At 39.9% G+C, this 13,826-nt stretch overlaps 1 protein-coding gene across 1 annotated transcript in view; it reads left to right on the forward strand.

Moving 5' to 3' along the window:
* The window catches only part of SMG6 (SMG6 nonsense mediated mRNA decay factor), a 176,780-nt gene that overhangs the window by 109,331 nt on the left and 53,623 nt on the right, over positions 1 to 13,826 (forward strand). The window contains exon 13 of the mRNA XM_075196679.1: positions 6,542 to 6,743. Coding sequence (XP_075052780.1) covers positions 6,542 to 6,743 — 202 coding nt within the window. The remainder of the gene's footprint in view (positions 1 to 6,541; positions 6,744 to 13,826) is intronic.

Raw genomic sequence — 13,826 nt, forward strand, 5'->3', positions numbered from 1 at the left:
AAGCTTTTCAAGGTGACTTTAAACCACTATAGGAAATCCGTGGCTGACACGAGTGCCAAGGTGCCCACACTCGCTATTTTTTTTCTCTCATGTGATTTATAATTGAAAATGGAAAAAGCACATTCAGAACAGTCAACATTCTGATCACCCAGTTCTTGAACACATTTGCATCGCTGTGTGGGGGCAGGTTGAACAATAAAAATTAAGCAACTTTTATTTTATTTTTTTTGTGTGCATGCTTAATATATCAAGTTTATTGTTTCTACTAAAGTCTGTATGTACAAATTGTTTCATGAAAGATCATGTGACAAATGATCTTTCAATTGAACTTCATATAATTATTGCGTGTGTGGGTACCTTGGGGTTTGCAGCGTTATTGGTTTATACCCTTGACCCCTTATTGTTCTTATTAGAGGTGGTGTTAGGATCTGTGTGGTAGGACTTGGCTCAAGGAACACCCAGCAAGTCCTACCAGGAGAGTACCATTACAATTATTTGGAGGCACCACGGTGCCTGGATAATGACAGCATTACCGATATTGCATAAATCTTAATTTTACACAAATGGAATATATTTTAAATTATTTTTGTTTAAAAGGTAAAGGTGCCTAAAATGATCTATATACTTCACTGTTTAGGAGCACTTGCAAGAGCTGTTTAACCCATGTTTTGCTGCGGGGCTGTTAGGTCTTTCTATTGTGTTCTCTGAACCTCTCGGCTCTATCTTGCCGAAAGTCTGCAAGTTGTGTCCGTGCAGATGCTTATGTCCTGCAGCCATATCATATCAGTGTTACCTATTCATCGTTCTGCCCTGATCTCAGAGGCAAGTTCTATTAAAAAAAATGGGTCTGCTCCCCATAACGGGCTTTAATTAATACCAGCATCCACTGAGAGGGGACCACTGGAACACTCTGCAACCTATCAAACAGCAGCTGGCCTCCACTCAAACTGACAGTTATATTAAACCCTGGAATTTTAGGCAATAAAAAGTAAATGAACTGTTATTTTTGCCATCCTGCTGAAATAAACAGAGCTTAGGACTCCATCCATATGTCAATGGGAGGGGGAGCCAATTGTTATGTGCGAGACCCACAGAGCAGGGGCCTGTATCCTAACCTCCACCGACAGCTGTGCATGTACCATCGACTCCGCCAATCCACTGTACACTACTTCAATTTCACTATACTCTCAGCATTTACTGCCATTCAGCTCGTTTTCCATGTAGTTGCTTAATGCTTTGTGAGATGCTGCTGATCGAATTAAGTGGTTAAGAAAAGAAATTTGAAAGAGTTAAAATTTTAGCAACTCTATTTTAAGGTGAAGTGTGAGTAGCTTTGGGCAGTTAAACACCTTGAAAGCAGATGTCCCGGTAATTAGCAAAGAAAATATTACTGTACAGAAACTTCCTCTAACGGCCATGAAATGTTAGAGCTGGACACTGTTACCAATGGCACTTTGCAAAGGTTTTAGTAGTTATAGGGTACTACTACAGTTTTGCTGTTGAAGTCTTCTAATTGGTAAGAAAGAAGTAATTGTTGCTCCTATAGTGGTGATGAGGAGATGTCTGAATATAGCATTTTCTACTGCTTATAATTCAAAATACAGTTTCATCTATCTGTAAACTGTTTTTATGAACAATGGTTAATGATATCACTAAGTGTGTGTTTGGGATAGGACTTTCTTTATGAACACTTTAAGAACACCTAAAGCCCACTGTTGTCCATACCTATAAATCATGTGTATAATTGAATAAATAACATGTCTGAATTAACTCGTGCTTTTCTGACAGATGTAAGTACGGTGTTGATAAAGATATTTAATATTTGTAACAACTGTACTTAAAATTGATTATCTAACACTGCGTTTCAGTAGTGTTATGACGAAGATCATTGTGTGATTTCTAATAAAGGTATCCCCCATAAAATAGTGTTCACTTGAAATCACAAAATACATTAATCAATTATCAGTCAAAGTATGAGCGCAAATGCCTAATAAAAGAATAATTTAGAATAAGATCATTGAATCTGTTCTGTGTGTTTATTTAAGGGTAATTTAATGTGAATTTGCTAACCGTTGTTTAAACAGCTGTTTTGAAGGTTAAAGCTTCTCTTATCGCTCTTGATCACAAGAACTAATCCTGCTCGGTGATCCTCTTTACTGTGCTCAAAAAAGTGAGTTCTATGAACAGTGAAAACAAACAAAGGTTAATGCTAAAAATGTTTAGGTTAAAAAAAAAAAATGTACTAGCATCTGAAATAATAGTTAGGTTATCATATCTGCTTGGATGTCCTGGACGCGTTTCACCTGTGTCTCACCTGGCTACCTCAGAGAGGGCAAATGATATGTTGCCATGGTACTAGTCATATTTACTAATGTATGCAAACATTTTAAGCGCTAATTAGCACTGAATATATTTGACAAAAAGCTGTGGTCTTTTTAAACCAGATGTGATGCCCGCATGTGTGTGCCTATATGGTCAGCTGATTTGGCCATATTTTATTTTTCTCCAATTGGCTGAATGTCGCACATCAAAATCTCATTTGATCTGTTTTTGTGTGTCAAAATGGCACACAACATGGCTAACTTCTACTGACAGCTGCTGATTGGTCCCGGCACCTAAACCATCAGATCTGTGCTATTATAGAGCTCCATAACCAACAGCAGTACAGTGTGAATGTTGCAAAATGCTCTTTTTATATGGAACAGCTTGTTTTAGAATTGTTTCCTTTTATTCTCACCTCAAGAATACTTTATACTGTACATTGACTATCAACTGCAATACTTACCTTGTGCCTGTTATTTATGTTATGATATTGCTGGCGATATGGGTAAATTGGCCCACAAAGGAGTATATTATCACAGATTGAGCCAACATTTTATTAAAATGAATACATTCATTATCCAATATGATCTCAGTGACCGCTATCTGCCTGTGTACCAACCATACTAACAGGCCCCTATTTGGTTTGGCTGCTCGGCTGTACATGTCCAGCTTGAATACTCATGGCACGTTTAGGTGCACCATAACCGTAAGTACGGTAATTTTACCTATGATTTTTGCACACACTTCTCGGGCTGCGAATAAGAATTCGGATTGAAATTACCGTATTAAAGGTAATAGTATTAACACCGCGTTAATCCTAGACTAACGTGGCCGAATTGAATCTGCCCCTTAAAATTGATCTGGTTTCTTTGACATTGACACTCCACCGTGTTACCTAGTTGTCCCTGCTTTAGTACATGTTAGTGAAACCTTAAGTTCTTGGCAGGAGAATGGAGCACATCACTCCATCTGTGGAAGTGTGTGTTAGCTCATAGATCTACTTTTGTTATAAATAATTGATAACTGTTTAGAAATCTCCAACGCTGCCATGAAAGAAATTGTTGCATCAGTTACTCCCCTGCTTTTATTTTGTTTGTTTGCCTTTCTATTATGCATTTTTTGAATTTGCAGTATAAAACAACCAATCTGACCAGGCAGGTAAGGGAAGAGAGAACAATAGACAGAAGACCATTGTGCACACTACTATCCACAGTAGACTGCCCTACCCACCCCTAGCTTGTTTACCCCAAACCCATAACCACAACATTAAGAATATGTCACACATTGCAGATGAGTGGAGATAAAGTCGACATGGAACAAGGGCTGCAGCTCTTGGGCTATCAAGCCAGATAAGTTACTCCCCATAAAGTAAGTTGCCCTTGATTTTCTGTACTGCAGGAAATTGGAGGCTTCTTACAGTCTTAATTGTTATGTGATTTGTGCACACAAACAGATGCATCTAATTGGTGTAGGGAAGAGGGTGTGAGGATAGCCATTAAATATTGTCTACTACACAAATAAACATTTCCTTTGTACTACTGGCTTTATGAACTCTGTGTGCCTTATATCATCATCACCATTTATTTATATAGCGCCACTGATTCCGCAGCGCTGTACAGAGAACTCACTCACATCAGTCCCTGCCCCAGTGGAGCTTACAGTCTAAATTCCCTAACACACACACACACACACACACACACACACACACACACACACACACACACAAAGAGACTAGGGTCAATTTTTTTTGACAGCAGCCAATTAACCTACTAGTGCATTTTTGGTATGTGGGAGGAAACCGGAGCAAACCCACGCAAACACGTGGAGAACATACAAACTTCACACAGATAAGGCCATGGTCGGGAATTGAACTCATGACCCCAGCGCTGAGAGGCAGAAGTGCTAACCACTTAGCCAACGTGCTGCCCACCACTTCGCCACCTTATATGAAGTGTTCCTGTTCTGTAGAACAGAAACTCATGAGCATACAGTAATAATATTTTGTTTTTTTCATATCCGATTAAAACTTGTGAAGTCTTGGCATGTTCTGATTAGAACACGTGTGCTTTCATTTTTTTTTTTCTATAATGTACTCTGAATGCGGGTAGAAACTATAGCAAGTACTTTCCATGACGTGATCAGTTCAGAAATTAATGCTTGGTAGATCCACAAAAGCATTGCACTGTTTTTTATAACAAGTTGGCCACGAGGGGGCAATGTTCTTGAAATGTTCAGAATGATGTAACATACCATGACCGTGCTCTTCTTATGCTTGTTCCTACTCTTATCAATAAATGCATCTTTGCAGGATAATAATGGTTGTGCCATTCAAATTACACCCCTCCCAATGTAACAGCAGCTCATCTGGTTTTGATTGTCCCGACTATTGCCAGTGTGAGGATATTAATCTGTTCATGGGCATCTTTATATGTAAGGTTCCATTACATGACCTCTCATGCTACATTAATTACTGGCTGTTATAATTATCTTATTTTAATATGTAAAGAATAAAATGTAAATATTACAGGCATCTTATGGCTTGCTAGATGCTGTAGAATTGCAAACGATCAGACTTTTAGTTGCACACTTGTTACGTCTCTGCATTAATGTCATGAAAACCACGCCAATAACGTAAACGTGACCTGCGTTTTCTCATAAAAAATGAAAGTACTGAAGCATTGGAAACTGCTCACCATCCATCATTTACTTGTTTCTGTATTACAGAGCTGTGAAGACAAGTCTGTTTATAACCTCCCTTGCCTGTCTTTAGTGCACATGATTCTGAACTGAAAGCTTCGAGGGGTCAGTCTGTCACCTGATTGTTCTCATACAAGAGTGTAACTCCCATCTTTGGGGACAGAGTGTAGTTCCGTTACCTAGGTGAAAATACATTGACTGTGGAGAGGTGCTCTGGGCTGTTATACGTGAGCTGACTGAAACCTGATCATTGTTGGACCATGCTCTCCTTCTGCTTCTATTCAGTGTGTCTCTCCTCATTACTTTCTCTTGCCTCCCCTCTTCCCATTCTTCCCCTCTCTTGGCCTCTTCCACTCTCCTGCTTCTTGATTGTCTGTTTCTCTGCCTCTCTTCTTGTCACAGTTGTTGTTTTCAGTGTGTTTACTTTGCAAGCCTTTTCTGTGTGACTTGGCGCTGCTTTCTGGCACAGGATGTGTGTGACCGGAAGTGCTCAGCCCAGAGTGGGCAGCGGGGGCATCCCGAGGGTTAAAGGCATGGACGTGCAACTCTATCTCCCAGGAGGCCCTGTGCCCCCCACTCCTCATGCATCCGGTGCCTGCTGTGTTCTGATATCTGTCAGACCTGAGGGGCAGAACAGGATCTTTCCTGGGGTTATGTCAAGTTCAGTCCTTTTAACTATTAAAACACTATTTGGCTCTGCACAGTCCACACTGTTCCCATTACCTCACTGACCAGCCTTCCCACTGTTTATTTCATTCTAATTTTTTTCTTCTTTTTTCTCTTTTTCTTCTTCATCTGCACATTTTTGACAGATTTTAGAGGGCTTGAGGATGAACCCCTCTGACAGGAAAGGATGTGAAGGGGGTGTGGGGGGAATTATATGTCAGTGGTACAGAGTGTTCTCGCAAACTGCCATCACATGCTCAATGGCAAGATGTTTTGTGTCAGCGGGCGTTTCCTGGAGTAGAACCTCGGCCAAATGAGGCAGCTAAGAGATTTGGCACCTGGAACCTCATCGTTTCATAATTGCACAGAACTTTCCTTAGGAGTTTCGATCAGTCATTGAGTTACCCTGTCTTCTACGTTCTCCGAGCCTGATTGTATCTGTTTCCATATTGTATTACACCTTTCCATTTTTCGTAAATTAAATACTACAGTTTTTGTTTTTGTTTTATCCTTGAATTTTTATTATCTGACTTAAATACTAGCGTTCTGCTTCTCCTTTCCTTTCTATGCTCTCCATCTCCAAGTTTGGTCAATGGTAGTGATAACATGATAAGAACATCATGTTGGTTGTACTCGCTGGTAGAAATTGGTGTATGAGAAGCAAATGAAGAAATGGATTTTAGGCACAAACTATAAGCCATTTCAGTCCTCATTACATTTTATAATAAACTCATTAGCTGTTACACACAAATAGAAGTGGATAGCATTACTGCACCTTTTATTCACTTGTCTAATCTCAGACTTTAAAGATGCCCAAGGATGCATAGTAACCTTTTTCCACCATTGTTTTCTACAGATCTGCTGTAGATGTTTGGGGTGTGTTGGCAGAGTTCTGTAACACTTTGACCTGCGTAAACCAATCAGAAGTGCCTCTCTATAAGGATCCCGATGATGACCTTTCACTCCTGATCCTAGAGGAAGATAGACTGCTTTCTGGGTTTGTCCCCCTTCTGGCTGCTCCTCAGGAGCCATGCTTTGTGGAGAAAACCTCAGACAAGGTAAGTGCTGGAACATGGGCCATCTTGCTTTTCTGTCACATTACCCATGAAACTCCTCCTTGCCCCTCTTCTGCCTCATCTGCCAAACATTTGGGAAGTTTGTTCGGAGTGATGAACGCTGTTACTTATTTGAGTTAGTTAAGGGAAAGCATTGACCTTTTCACCGCTGACATCCAGCTCTGTCCTGAAGTGAAAAAGGTTAATGTATTCCTTTGGGTACTGTATATGTGTTTATATGTTAATGCCGATATTACACTAATTTGTTTTTGCTTTCCTTGTTGTGCTGTATGTATTTGTGACTTAAGTGTCTCTCTATTGTTGATGAGTGTACGCGCATTCTGGCTTGCTGAATGTCCCATCACTTCCTTACTTGTTTGAATAAAGCAGCTTGTATTGGCAACGGTCTCACTTAGCTCCAAATGGTTTGCATCATGCATACCCCCTCCCCTCCACTCACCCTTTTCATCCACCACAGAACTCTCATCCAGGATATCTGCCAGGGCTCTTTTTTTTTTTTTGTCCTTTTTTTTTAGAAAAAAAAATTCTAAGAGGAAAGTGATAAATAGCTGACTAGAGGGAAGCAGAAACTGTGTGTGAACTCAGAAAGATTTCTTCTAAAAAAATCAACTTATTCCCTTATGTGTCGTGACTGACTGCCTGAATATGCTGCTTTACTGCAGTGTTTAGGAATGACTGGGTCGGCTTGGGCTGGCACTCGCTCCCTCTCTTTTCTGTTGGGGTAGTAGACACATTCTAATATCCTGCTGTGAGTTCTCCTCTCTCTCTCGCTCTCTTTCTTTTTTTCTTTTTAAAGACATGCAAACAGTATCCCTTACTACATAGATGCCATTGTGGAAAGACTGTACTCTTACGGCTGCTTTGGTAATACTAACTGGGTCGAACAGGCCAGAAAACTATCTTGTCCCCAAATGTATTGTGGGAAGAAAGATTGGGACCATTGAATTTGAGGATATTTAAATGAATGTGAATTGAAGTAAAGCTTGAGAGCAGTAATACAATGCATCACCCATAGTTACTAAAAGTTGGCAGAAGTATAGTGACTAAATCTATAGGGCATGTCAGGTGACTTCCCATAAAGTGACATGATTTTACCTCAGATGTTGCAGCTGTAAGCACCAGACATTCCCTTATTCAGTAATACTTGTACGAGGTGACTCTTTGTTGTGTCTAAGCAGAGGGTGATGGGCAAGATAATGCAGAGTCCTGAAGCTCCCAGTCAGCCATGGCTGGTGGGTATACTAAAGCCCTCATTACTTTTGGCTGTCCTGCTATAGGCTCTTTCATCTGCATGGCAGGAATAGCTTGCAAATCACAGCCTACAAACTACTGCTCGTGGTTAAAAACAAGTCTCTGCAGAAACGTACAGTAACTTCTTTGGATTTGAGTCTGGGGAATTCTAAATAGGAATTGAGAGATGTCACTGTTTTCTGTAACAAGGGGCTTACAAGAAACTGCCTTTGTTTTTACGCAGAAGATGTTGTGTTGCATTGTAACCATGCACATGGCCTTAATACTTGTTAAAGTCAATATTTTGTTTTAAAAAAAAAAAAGAGCAAAGCAAGAGAAGGATCTCCCAGAGGCAGAGTCTGACCGAGCAAACTGCTCAACTGCTGCTCCAATCTGTTTTTTTCATTTTCAACTTTTCTTGGCTGTGGAGTGAGATTAAGGGGAATACTCTTTCCCCAGATAACCATCCGTTCAGGACTGGGAGCGTGTGGATTAAAACCAGACGTTGTGTGATTAATACCTCAGCTTATAGAGTGAGACACTACTTCCTAAAAGCAAGAGGAGAGAAGGGGAAAATGCCTCAGGGCAGAGAGTGCATTATTTGCCTACTAGTTTAGTGATATCATATGCACTGTTGTACAATTTGGGGATTTTTACCCTTGCTCCCCTGACAATTTATTTACCCACTTGGAATATTGCGCCAGAACCCCAATGTTAGCAAATATTACATTTCTGATATTTTCTTTGCGTCTTGTGAATTTCAGTGCTGAAATGTTGGTTAAACATTGCGATATTTAATTACCGCCTACACACAGTGAACATTTTGTGGGCTGAACATTCACGAAGAGCTAGTGAGGTTGAGGCACGATGCCTCAGTGATGGCTCTAGTTCCTAGTCGACATTCTCATCAATATTTATTCGGCCCACAAAAATGGCTGCCTCTACTATGTGTTGGTGATAGGATCTCTTTACGCAACGCAGATGATATGGAGGCTGTTAGCTTTAACCTCTCAAGTATTTGTCTGCCAGACAGGTTATGTGAAAGGCAGCCGGAATTGGTATGTGGCTCGCAGATGAGATATGAACTGAATCTGTTCATTTTCACGTCTGATTCTTTTATCATACCCACTCTTCCCTGAGGAAATTAGGACCTGTCTGTACAGGTGTGAGGCTGCTTGAAGCCACAGGAGCCTTGCAAAATGCTTGAGGAGAAAGCAGCAGATGACAGCAGAGGAGTGTAAGTGGAATGTGAAGTAGACCCGAGAGCACAGCACTTGCAGCCTTGCAGAATGTCCCACACAGCAGCCGGCTGAGGCTCGTCAGATGCATCCATCAGACCCAGTACACTAGATTCTTCTTTAGCGTTCTTACGATAACAAGTTCCAACAGAGACGACTCTGCACCTCCCTGTTTTCCTGCTTTTGACCTGTTGGAATCAGCAGCTGTTTGAATCTCTCCTCTCACCTTGCAAGTAAACGCTGTCCTAAGGGGTCTTGAAACAAACTCTGCGTTTGTTAGTATGGCCGCTCATCACTCTGCTGTCAAATATGTTCTTTTTGATAAAAAAAAAAAAATATTAATGAGAGCTGTATGATGCCTTTTTAATATTTATCCAAAATAATATTGCAAGAGGTCATGCTGCAGATGTTCTGTAATCATTGTAAACGTTTGCAGACCTCCTCTTAGTAGGTGCACAATTCATTTCACAGAGAAGCTAAACTTTTTCTGTGTTCATTTTAAACAAGTAATTTAAATTTATGGCATGGGGAAAACCTCTCTTGCTGTCTCTTTTGTTTTTACTTTGCTGTAATTCATACTTGTGTGTCAAAGTAAACTTGGCTATATCGAGCGAACTTGATCTCTGAAATGTGACGTTCACCTGCATAACGCTGAGATAGCAGATGGGCTTAATTTTTTACACTGGCAATTATATTTTGAAGGTATTCGAGGAACACTGTATTTTTAGTGTGTGTTTGATAAGAAATAAATGTAGGGAGAGAAGCTTACCACATCTGCAGGTAATTCCATGCCTTGGGGGATGACAGAAGCCATCAGACTGACAGCTTCTCTTATTAATGTCCGCTGTAGCTGGTACGCTGCCAGTTTGTGTTGGCGGCCTTCCAATGCACAGTCTTTTCTCAGCCAGGTGTGAAGCGTCTTTGCCTCTTCTTGTAGGGAGCCTCCAGGGTTGCCCTTGGCCATCACCAAGGATGCTGCTGTGAGGGTGTGGAGCTGTCTATGAACTGAGCTACAGAACAATGCTTGGAAGCCCTCTGTTGGAGATTGTATTTCCCCTGTGTGAATATCTCTCCTTTAATATCTGTTGTGTTTAAGAATATCTTACTGTAATTCCTCCATTCTGTTGTCATCCAACTTCAATCCCAGAATCCTTTTTGGTTCAAAATAAAATAAACTATGAATCTCTGCCCTTCCTGCGTAGTCCCTTCTGTGTGTTTTGTTAGTGTTCGAATTCAGCATTGGCTCTTAGGTCAGCTCCTCTTACACTGGCAGAAGCCTTTCTCAGTCTGTTGCCGACCACAAACAAGAAGCTTGCCAACACCAGGCCCTCTTCTCAGCACCCTCATTACCGGCCCAGACTCGGAGGCATCGTCCTTTATTAGGCAGGGAAACTTTAGAGGCCTGACTTTGAAGTTTGCTGATTAAACATTTTAGAATGAAGACGTTTAGTCAGCTATAGTAATCTTATTCCTGCTCTCCTATGGTCTTATGTCACTTTGTAGCCAATGCAAACCATTTCTGTTCCATGCTGTGACCAGCTTTCTGCCAGCCGGTTATTCCTTTCTCTTCTTTCAAACATTTCTTTGGTCTGTACCCCAAACCGATATAGCATGTCACCTCTCACTGCTGTCCAGTGCTCCCTGCTGTTTTATTATCATTTATTTATATAGCACCAATCACATTACACAGCTCTGCACAGAGAATATGTAATCATTCCAATCCGTCTCTGCATAAAGCCTAAACTCTCTAGAATACATACATTCGTCAATTTTGCCAGAAGCTAGTTAACCTACCAGTATGTTTTTGGACTGTTGGAGGAAACCAGAGCACCCAGAGGATAACCACGTAAACACAGGGATAAGTTAACTCTGATTTTGGCTTCCTGATGGCCTCCATGTCCCTCATAATACTGGGTGTCACGCAGCCCTGTCCTCCCTTTTAGTGGACACATCACTACCTCCAACAAGATCGACACACACATCTCCTGAAATAATGTGCGCTGCTGTGAACACTTAAGTCTGGCCCTAATCTAGTAAAACACACCTTTTAAAAGGGAAGAATCAATATCTTTTTTTATTTTTTAAAATGTGTATATAATTTGTTTATAGTAACTTATACTGTGTGTTTAGTCAGAGAATTATATAGTCTATACAGTAAGCCTGTGATTGAAATGCATAATCTGTCCCTTAAACACTGGATAACATTAATAACATGATTTTTAGAAAAATTGTTTGCAAGCTAGCTTGGTAGTATTGGACCCATGCTATATGGAGACCAGAGAAGTATTGTCAAATTTAAATTTAGGGGAATTTTTTTTTTATTTGGAAATCTCGGAAAATGCTCACTTTAGAAAACACGGTACGGACTCTGTATCCTCAGGGTCTATGAATAACAGCCATGGTATTCCCACAGCCTTATTTCCATTTGTGCGGTGTCCATTTAAAAGTAACACAAGGGTGCCACCATGTTTAAGATTTGCCAACACTGCACTTGGCCCTAAATAAATGTGATCTACTCAATGATATATTTGAGACAAATGATTTGCCAACAATTTTGTTTGTATTTTATGTTCGGAAACAATTCGTGATTTTTACGATTTAACCCTATTTAAAACTGGCCAACGTCACTATTTTGACTACTGAAAACATTTTAGGATTTTCTTTTTCCCTGTGTTGAGTTTATGTAGGTTAAGTGTATTTTTTTAGTACTATTGTAGAACAGCCTGAATCTCCCAAGCTGCAAAGTGGATTGAAATGCTGGCAAGTAAGTCTTGTAAAAGATTACGTGTGAACAAATGATATGGTTCTTTATTTTGCGGACTGAATAAAATGTTGCATGCCTAGGTAACCGATTCATAGACAGAGTATAGAATTGTGGGAAGATGAGATTGTGCCCATGAAATGTCTTTGAAAAGATGAAAATGAAAAAAGCCTTTTTTTATTGTATTTTAACGTGCACTATTGTAAAAACTGTCATTTAAATGTATGTTTAAACCATAGAATAACCTTATTTCATGGTACCACCCTTATAGTTGTGAATTGAAAGTGTGTGAATGTAAGTGCCTGCAATGTGTGGGACTAGAAGCATTTCATTCATCATTTCTGCATGTGGGTAACGTTTTTCACAAACTAACTTCTTATTCTTTTGGTTTTTTTTGTGTGTTTTGTTATTTTTTTTTTTCTACTGTTACATCTCCTTCGTTAGTCACAATGGCCTGTCAGTTTTAACTGCTACAAAAATAAATCTGTAATCCATGTTATCACTAATTGATGATGAGGTCTATCGTCTTGGTAGCACAATCCTGTCTTCGAGTTAAGAAGAGATCAGCAAGTGAAGCCTAGTTACTCTTCTAGGAACACTGTGAATCAGATTAATGCACTATGTTTAAAATCAGACACTTCAGTATTAAAAACATTTTTATGCTAGTGGCTCTTACATTTCATATGAACAGTGAGGGAAAAATTGTTTGTTTGGTTTTTTTTTTAAATATTGAGATATTATGAGAAGATTTTGACAATAAATTAGTTCCTTTCACACAATGCAGAGCGCTTACAAAATGCGTAGAATAAAATCACATTAATGTCAGGGTTGAAGAGAAGTTGTCAACACTAAAATAATAATGAACGGCAAATCAATACTGGCTGCATAGAGCAAGTGAGGTGCACAACAGGAAGAGCAGGGTGTCCAGGGCATTGTAGCGGATGTTGTAAGGAAACACAGTGATGCCACAGAAATATGTACTATGCGGGTTGTGCCAAGAGGTCATGTGCAGGCTAATATGTCATGTCTATTGTCACATTTACCCTTAGAGGAAATGAGCTAGTCTGGTGTTATGAAGGGTACAATGAAGCAGATAAGGAAGCTGTAAGTGATGAAATGAGGGCTCGTTCACACATATGTGCAGGAAAAAGGGCATAACTATTAACGTGCTCGTCATACATTGCGCTATAACCAATAATATCGTCTACTGGCAGCACACTGTGATATGGTGTGAAGCTGTGTTTTCAGTATTAGCAGATGAAAAACATATTGACAGTGCATAGGTGTGAACAAGCCTTGACGATGAAGAGTGTCATATACTGGGTTGACCAGAGTGTGTTCGTGTTATGGACAAGGGCAAGATACCCGCTTTTCAGTCACTCTGTTGCAGGGTTCAGGGATGTAGATTGCTTATAGTTTTCAAAACATGTTTTGGGTGCGCACTGACTTTTACATGCAGTGCCCAAAAAATGCAAATACTCCGAACGGAGTTAGCAAATGTTAGTGGGTATCTGATAATTTAAACCAGTGGATTCCATCACCATACAGTTTACATGCTTTTCTTAGTGTTAGATGCTTGTGGATATGGACCCTAGAGGAACAGAAAAATGAATAAAAATGTTTATTCAAAAATGAATTAAAATACTTCACTGACCTCTCCTTGTGTGAGGGGTGGGGTGGGGGATTGTTTAAATATATTTTAGGCATCGTTCTCAAAATTATAGAGAAACCCAACAAAGACCCAAGCATATTTTTGATATTAGCAGGTTTAGTTCTTGTTTTTCACATTCAGATATGCTCTTACTAAACTAGGATATAGTGGGCTGCTACTATATC

This window comes from Mixophyes fleayi, chromosome 2 (genome assembly GCF_038048845.1).
Source record: "Mixophyes fleayi isolate aMixFle1 chromosome 2, aMixFle1.hap1, whole genome shotgun sequence".
In the NCBI taxonomy this organism is placed as follows: domain Eukaryota; kingdom Metazoa; phylum Chordata; class Amphibia; order Anura; family Limnodynastidae; genus Mixophyes; species Mixophyes fleayi.